We start from the raw sequence: 8,975 nt of genomic DNA, 5'->3' as shown, positions 1-8,975 counted from the left end.
AATTGCCTCTGAAAAAATAAGATGAAAACCTGAAGTGTGATCTATAATTGCTTAAACCAGGAAACTTCACCTAATATAATACATGACCACATGAGAAAAGAAAAAATAAAATCTTTCAGGGTTAATTTCTCACATTGTGTTAAAAACCACTGTGTAAATAATGCTAATATTTAAAAATAGTTGTAATGTTATAAATTTAGATGTGTGTTTGATTCTTCACAAATATCTATAATATAAAAATCTACAGAGATTTGATAAAATTTACTGATATAAAATGGGGCTCAGACCAGTCAGACAGAGTTAAGTCAAAACCAATCAAAGAAGTGGTAAACATGCTTGAACAACCTTTGTTGTTCTCACTTTTATAAAATTCCTGATAGATATATTTATTCATGCATATTATATGCATAATGAAAACCGACCTCTTAAGATTAAGACATTAATTACTCAAATTTGTTTTCTAGCAGTTATTGTTTTCCAAACTATTTTCAGGGATCTATGAGCATTTTAGCAGACTATTATTTCAAACTTTCTTCTGTGAAATTCAGGGATTTGTTGTAGAACTAACACAGAAAGTGCTTAAGGTTGTATGGGGAAAGTAGTGCAAAGGAATCTGGGAATTTTTTAAATTGGTAAGACAAAAAACAGTTGAATTGCCAGGAATTTAGAGAAGTTATGAATTTGTCACATTGGAAGATATAAACATGAAGGACTTACAGTAACTTTGGAAGAATGCACTAGCTGCATATGCTAAAATGTGCTTTGATGCAATATATAGAACTTATTCCTTTAAAACTGAATATCACCTAAAAGAATTATTGCTTTTTTTCTCACATGACTTCAGATATAGCTAACCAACTTCTAGCCCCCCACATGTCTGTTCTTAACAACTCCGAAGTGAAGCATTTTCTTCTAATTGGGATTCCAGGACTGGAATATGCCCACACATGGATCTCCATCCCCATATTCTTCATCTACCTCATTGCCATCATGGGAAACTGCATAATCATTTTTGTCATCAAGACAGAGCCCTCCCTTCACGAGCCCATGTATTATTTCCTTACCATGTTGGCTGTCTCTGATATGGGCTTGTCCTTCTCTTCCATTCCTACCATGTTTAGGATTTTCTTTTTCAATGTTATGGGTATCTCACCCAATGCCTGCTTTGCTCAAGAGTTCTTTATCCATGGGTTCACTGTCATGGAATCCTCTGTGCTCCTAATTATGTCTCTGGACCGCTTTCTTGCCATTCACAATCCCCTAAGATACAGTTCTATCCTCACTGGCAGCAGAGTTGCTAAAATGGGGCTAATGTTAGCCTTCAGGAGCACAGTTTTAGTGCTTCCATGCCCTTTCATTCTAAAGAGATTGAAATACTGTCAAAAGAATCTCCTCTCTCATTCATACTGCCTTCATCAGGATGTCATGAAACTGGCCTGCTCTGATAACAAGGTCAATTTCATTTATGGCTTCTTTGTGGCTCTCTGTACCATGCTGGACTTTGCCTTGATTGTTCTATCTTACCTGCTGATCTTGAAGACAGTACTCAGCATTGCCTCTCTGGCAGAAAGGCTCAAGGCCCTAAATACTTGCATCTCCCACATCTGCGCTGTACTCATCTTCTATGTGCCTATCATCACTCTGGCTGCCATGCATCGCTTTGCCAAGCACAAAAGCCCCCTAGTCATAATCCTTATTGCAGACATGTTCTTGTTGCTGCCACCCCTGATGAACCCCATTGTGTACTGCATAAAGACTCGACAAATCCGGGAGAAGGTCTTCGGAAAGTTGGTTAACTTATGTGTCAGATAAGTCTTGATAATATAAGTAATACATTATCTGCCAGTAGATACTTGCTGGTACTTGGTGTGCTCAATGTCATGGTGGTCACTATCTAGTTAGGGACTGGAGTGAGACACCAAAATTCTGTGAAGTATAGAATTTGGATTTGAGAACATTCTGAATAAGGGTAGAGGAAACAGCGGAGAGATATGGTATGATTTAGAGAGGCTTAACTAACATTTGAAAATGAGTTCAAATAAAAATATTTGTGTGATTAAGCAGTTAAATCAGTCTTTAAAGAATTGATAAAATTTGAGTAGGCATATTATCTTTCAATTACTATTTATAAAATATTTCTGTAATGCATAATAATTATACCATAAAGGAAAGCAAATTAGCAGAGCACATAGTAGTAATTTGGTAAATATTGAGTGAGAGTTTTGGATGAAATAACAGAAATGGGTTTAGGAGTATCTAAAAAGAGTTGAACTTTAGACACATTTGAAAGTCCTTTGGGGCTGAAGGGCAGAGACGTGTCTGATCCATGTTCAAGATAGATTGAATCTGGGGGAGACAAGGAGACTACTCAATGCTCCTGCTGTGAAGTGGTAATTCTAGGATGGGCAGAGAAAGAACACAAGTACGTTTATTTCATTGTTGTGTGTTCTCATTTCTGTTGTAAAGTAAACATGTCATTTACATGAAATTCACACATTCCAGAAAGTACCTAAGAAATAGTTTTAAACCCTGTGATGTTACTATGCCATAGTGTTTGTACTTTTCAAATAAAATGTAGCTCTTAAAATTAAATTTCTACAGGTCACTGAATTTGGTAGGATATATTTTTTCATCAAAATTTGTATATTAACATTTTCTCATGAAAATGAGAAATAAGAATAAATGAAAATAAGAGCTATTTTAAGGAACAATTAAAAGGCTGAGTTTAGACTTGAAAGTTCAGTTGGAAGGAAAGCTAGATATTAAGGTTGTTGTGAAGTTCTCTCTAGGGTTCTGAGGCCACAATTTCAATATGAACACATACAAACTTTTCAAAAATACAGGAGATTTAGAAGATGGGGGTATTTTTTTTCAAATTTGTCTAAGGTGACTGAATATTAAATACAGCATCCAAGAGAAAGCTTAAAGCATGAGGCTGGCATGCTGTTTACCGGTCGCTAAAGAAAAATAGCATGAGCCCCATTTGGAAGACAACAACACTGGTGTAATGGGGAAGTAACCTTGTATCTTAAACAAGTTTCAGTCATCAAACTATGAAGATCCTCCTTTACTGAGGGGCACCTCTAATGTGCTTTTTCACTCATTGATACCCATTGCTATGTTCTTAGTTCATATTTAAAATTAGTCTTCATTTTAAATCTTAAAATAGCTCTCATTAATTTATACCACAATGGTAAGTCTCCACATATTCATTTATATCATTTATGGATAGTCTTCTCTTCTCTATGTTAACACTGTCTGTCTTGCTCTTCTGAACAACGGCATAAATGCACTTATGCATCTGCTTGTGGTAAACTCTGCAGTGTTACATTTGTTTTTTATTACTGCATAACAAACTATCATATATTAAATGGTTCAATACACTAGACATGCTTTGTTCCTGTAGTCACTTACTTTAAAATACTCATATGAGTCTCACAGGGCTAAAATCAAAGAGTAGATAAGCCAACATCTCTTTTTGAGGTCACTGAAAATAATAATTTTCCTCACCTTTCCCAGTTTCTAGAAATCACCAGCATTTCAGGGCTCATGGACCCTTCCTTCCTCCATCTTCAAAATAAACAGCGTTGCATCTCAACATGCACTCAAAACAGTTCATAGTTCATATTTCTAACACTGACCACTATCAGAAAATGTTCTAAGGGTTTGTAGTTAAAATGATATCCCACTTTCAATATCTGTACCTGTAATTATAGCTACAGAGTATATTTTGCAATGTGCAACAACATACTCGAAATTCCAGGAGCTAGTATGCTGAAATCATTGGGGAGTGTGTTTTTCTGCTTATGATAAATGTATTTCCTTGGCCTATTTTTAGCAGAGAATCATGGGCATGATTATCATATTCAAAACTAAAACTAACATTAAATATGGGTTAGTGAATTCGTCAAAATCTTGACAATAAATTCATATTAATACACATGGCACAGTTCAGAAAGATAACACAATGAAATTAATTTATTGAAAAGGGGCTATTGAACATTTAAAACCAATTATATTAATTTTCCAGTTCAATAGAAGGATGATGGAATGCCAAATGTTACACATGTATTTAATCTATTGCAATAATACATGTCCTGTATCTTTTGGAAAACCTCAGGGTGTGACTGAATGCCAATAAAAATCTAAATAAATCCAAATCCAAACCAACTGTCTTCATTATGGTTCACTACTGCTGTGAAGAGACACCATGACCATGGCAACTCCTATAAAGAAAACATTTAATTGAGGGTGGCTTGCTTACAGTTTCCGAGGTTCATCCCATTATGATAAGGAAGGGGAGCATGGCAGCAAGCAGGCAGACATGGTACTGGAGCTGAGTATTCTACATCTTGACTCAGAGGCAACAGGAAGTCAACTGACTGTCACACTGAGTGACTTGAGAGAAAGACTTGAAAGCGTGCCCCCACCATGGCACATTTCCAACAGAAGGTGTGGCCTAGAATAACGATGTGGCCTCCAGGCTCAAAGTCTGTATTAAAGGCACTTGTCATCCAGCCTCCTCCAACAAAACCACACTTCTTCCAACAAGGTCACACTTCCTAATAGTGCCACTCCCTATAAGCTTAGGGGGGCCAAATACATCCAAACTACCACAACATCTCAATACTATTACAGAAATACCCATGATATCAGAAACTCCCTGGATTTGTTTCAGAAACTACCCAGAAATTCCACAAAACTTTTTGAGAACCTTTGGTCCTCTAAATGAATCCAAAGTTTATGAAAGAAATGAAAGAGAGTCATGGGCATATAAACAAAAGAGACTTTAGCCTTTAACTTCAAGACAGTCCACACCCTCATATCAGGGGACAGAAGAACCCATCAACTCAGTCATGAGTTTATGGCAGGTCTGGTTAGCAAACTGAACTGAGTTGGGCCTCTCATGGTGATTCTGAGACACAGGCAGGAACTAAAGCAACACGTGTTCACAGTACATGCTTTTGCCTGCATGTAATGTTACAAGTTGAAAGGGCCTTCCCATTCCTCCCAGACAGGTGAGGATGACTTCTAATTGCTTAGATATATATTTTCCAAGGCATGATTATTACAAATCAGTTAGTTATATATGAACTAAGAATGAATTCCATGTTGAATTAAAAGAATAAAGTAACTAGTTAGGGTGTTCTCCATTCCTTCTATCCTCTCTGCTTCCTTCAATTTCAGTTTTTCTTCTAGGAGCCACAGAGATCCTTGTACATGGCTTGATAAACAACAATATTCCTCTACAATGATGTGTAAACTCTTTAATGTCAATTCTTCAACTAAGTTCCATCACATTTACTTGGAAGATATAACCATTTACCTCTACTGTTTTATTACCCTTTGTTCCCAACCAGAACTCTCTATTTCCTGGATTATTACAATAACCTCCCAGCTTTTTATACCCTCTTTCCTCCTATAGGCAATTCTTTATATATCATATCCTTAACAGCAATTTTCCAGTGACTTTCCATCTCATTCTGATTGAAATTCAAAAATGTATCAATGACTTACTTACATTATATAGGAACTACCTCTCTTCCTTTCTTGCTATGCTTGTCCTTCTAACTGTCTAGATGCAGTGGTATTATTGACACAAACCCATTCTAATTTTAGATTTTTCACATACTCTTCTATCCATTTGGAACCCTCTCTCCTCCAGCAATAGCCTTATGCCATATATCCTTGAAATATTTCCTTCTCAGTGAAGATTTCCTTGACCCTTCTAAGACTGCAACCTTCCAGAGCCTATCTTACGTTTCTTTTCCATATAAGATTTTCTATCTCTACTATATTATGCTTTTTATTCATTTTCATGCTCTTTAACCCTACCAGAAGCTCTCAAGGGCAGAGTTTTGCCTGTTTTGTCAACTGCTCTATTCCTAAATCCACAGAAACTGGTGTGAGTAGCCATGCAATATATACTAAATGAGTTACCACATCTATCTATACTCCTTCAAGTGCTGATCCCCATGAGTTTCTGGCTGTACCCTAAGGTGTCTCCTCCTCTCAGTCTACCAACACCATGAGTAGGACTTTTTCTTATTTTGTCTTTCTGTAGTATTAGGAATCACCTGGGGCCTCACACAAACTAAGGAAAGACTGCCACTGAGTTAGAAGTCCAGCCTTGAGTAGTTCTTAGCAAAAATTATAATAGTGCCATTTGTTGCATTTTGGCCTTTTAAAGGAATTCTTGCTTTATTTAGAATACAACTTCTCTTCCATTTTACCTGGATCATATCAACATGATGTACAAGACTCAAGCTAGAGATCATTCTTAAAAATGAAGTGTGCCAGATCTGCTCATTTATAAATGCCGCTCTGGAAATTCAGCTCTGGCCCTTTTTTTTCAGGGCCATTTCTGGCCTGTCTTACTTGTTTATTTACCTTTTCTATGTTATGACTTTATGCTTCCATGGCTTTTGTTAGCTTAATAAATAAAATAAACTGAAGTTTGTTGTAAGTAAAAAAAACTCTGCTAAGAATTTCCTTTGAAACTTTCTTTTCTTTAAGTTGTAAACTTAGCCACTTCAGTGTGCCCTGATCCTTTTTTCTCTTATTTTTTTTAAAGAAAACAAAAATTATATATATTTAGTATATTTATATTATTTTAAATAACGTATACATCATGAAATAGATATATTAAGCTAACATGCATTATCTTGTTTGTTTTTGTAGAGAACACTTAAGATCTATTCTTATAAATTGTCATGTAAATTGTCATGTAAATGATGTAGACAGCTTTGCAAGATGGAAATTGTTATCTATGTTGTTTTAACAGAAAATTGAACTCGAACCAGCTCAAAACGATTTTGTCAAACAAGCTACCGCAATTCACCCAAGTTACACATAAGCTAGAGCCTTCTAAACATGATAGCAAGTTATCAGTGTAACTCTTTAATTCATTAAAATATGTCAGAGGATGTGGCTCACTGCACTCATGGTACTTCAATCACGAGTCCATATCACAAACACGGAGTTCATTTGTAGAATTACAGGCAAACCTCAGAAATTTCAGTGGCTTCATATTTCTGTGAAGTTTGTGTGTTTCTTGACACATATGTTATAAACCACTTACAATGTTCCATCTTATACTATTTTCTATACATTGATGTTCTTAAGCTTCACAAATAATGATACTTAAAGTACATCCATAGACATCATTGTAGAAGTGATTTTCTCATCAAAAGATGAGGCTCTGGTGGTGAATGGTGTGTGTGTGTGTGTGTGTGTGTGTGTGTGTGTGTGTGTGTGTGTTGTGTGTGTGGGGGGTGACAAGTATGAGAGAAAAGTTAGGTGCTATTGGCCTTGAAAAGGGCCAATCTTGAGTGAGATGTGGTTCCACATAAGCTTCTGACAGGGGATTTTGTGTTTAGCCAGTCTTTATTTGAAGTCTGTATTGTGTACTGCTGTGCAGGAACTTGGCATCCCCATGCTTCCCTCTCAGTGTTCTAAAATCCCTTGTTCGGGCCCATTTTCTCATAAATATCTCCAATCAAAATGTTCCAATAACATGTATTTCTCAGAAAATAACTTTTTTTTTTTTTTTTTTTTGGTTTTTCGAGACAAGGTTTCTCTGGGTAGCTTTGCGCCTTTCCTGGGACTCACTTGGTAGCCCAGGCTGGCCTCGAACTCACAGAGATCCACCTGGCTCTGCCTCCCGAGTGCTGGGATTAAAGGCGTGCGCCACCACCGCCCGGCTAGAAAATAACTTTTAATCTCTAGCAATGTGTTGGTATAATCCCGATGCACATATGAGAAGGTATAAAGAACACTTTTGATTAGTGCATTTATTTATGACCTGTATGATGTTATTTATGATTGATCTCTTTCCACTTACCTCACCTTTCCTTAGTCTTCCCAGACATACAAGGAAACAGCAACAGCAGCAACAAAAACAACAAAAATTACCTCCGACCTGGAGAAATGGCTCAGTGTCAACAGCACTTGCTACTCAATTATGAGAACTTGAATTTGGATCTCAACATCCAAGTAACAAGATGGACATCCCATAAATACCCTAAACATCAGTTTTGAAGGACCTGATGTCCTTTGTATACATAGGAATGACTGTGTGTGCACATTTACCCTCTCACTCATTCTCAGGCACAGATAATAAATACAAATTAAAAGTAAAAATCAATCGAGTTAATTCCCTGGGTATATTGTTTCTTGTTTACTTCTACTCAGCTTTGAACACATGCTGTTCCAACAGCTCGGGAGATATAAGCCCCTCCCTCTACAGTCTTTAATGGCCCAACTCTCACGTGTCTTCTAAGGCTGATTACTATGTCACTCCAAAGAAAGATTTCTTTATCCTTTCTTTCCTGAAATGTCATCTGACTGAAGATCATGTCTCTTTTCTGCTATCATTCTAATCACATTTTCTTTGAGCAACAATATTAAAAACTGATCCCAAATTCGTGTCTTAAAAAAATTCTTTTGTTTACTAACATGTATTAGAATTGGGCTCACAGTAGAATTGATTCCCTCACTGGTTGCCCACTGGAAAGGCTAGATAGATAAGGGCTTGGATAATCTGAATTATTTTTACTCACTGGTGTTGACACTGACTTAACTAATGCTCTGATATGAGCTTTGTCTGTTGGATGGACCACCTACATGTGATCTCCCCATGGGATTTGGTCTTCTAGGTGTGGTATCTGGATTCCACAAGAAGGCTGTAAGCAGAACATTTACAAATTAAGTTAGAAATCAATGAATAGGGCTGTAGAAGAATAGATTTCATTTCTTAATGTTAAGAAATTTCATTTCTTGAGCTATATTTCTGCTGACATATTGGGGCAGTATAATTTACCATACCATTATGTATTATATCCATCAATATCCACCTGTAAAAAGATAATTGTGTGAGAGATGTGATTTATTCAACCTTCTATATTTATTGAGTAAACAAATACTTATCTTCTCTACTTCAAGCATTGGCAGAAATAGCAAATTTATGAACTGAT

General features: G+C 36.4%; 1 protein-coding gene across 1 annotated transcript; it reads left to right on the top strand.

Moving 5' to 3' along the window:
• The first annotated feature begins 873 nt into the window (after window positions 1–873).
• Window positions 874–1,812, top strand: LOC131901574 (olfactory receptor 51A7). The gene has a single exon (XM_059252687.1). The coding sequence runs from the start codon at window positions 874–876 to the stop codon at window positions 1,810–1,812; it is 939 nt and encodes a 312-aa protein (XP_059108670.1).
• The last annotated feature ends 7,163 nt before the right edge of the window (window positions 1,813–8,975 follow it).

The sequence above is a fragment of the Peromyscus eremicus genome, chromosome 1, assembly GCF_949786415.1.
Source record: "Peromyscus eremicus chromosome 1, PerEre_H2_v1, whole genome shotgun sequence".
NCBI lineage: Eukaryota > Metazoa > Chordata > Mammalia > Rodentia > Cricetidae > Peromyscus > Peromyscus eremicus.
Note: the sequence above shows the minus strand (reverse complement) of the source record. Positions and strands in the feature narration are given on the sequence as shown.

Bases quoted from the DNA above. Each gene is read 5' to 3' on its own strand.
- LOC131901574 (XM_059252687.1), top strand. From the start codon at position 874: ATGTCTGTTCTTAACAACTCCGAAGTGAAGCATTTTCTTCTAATTGGG.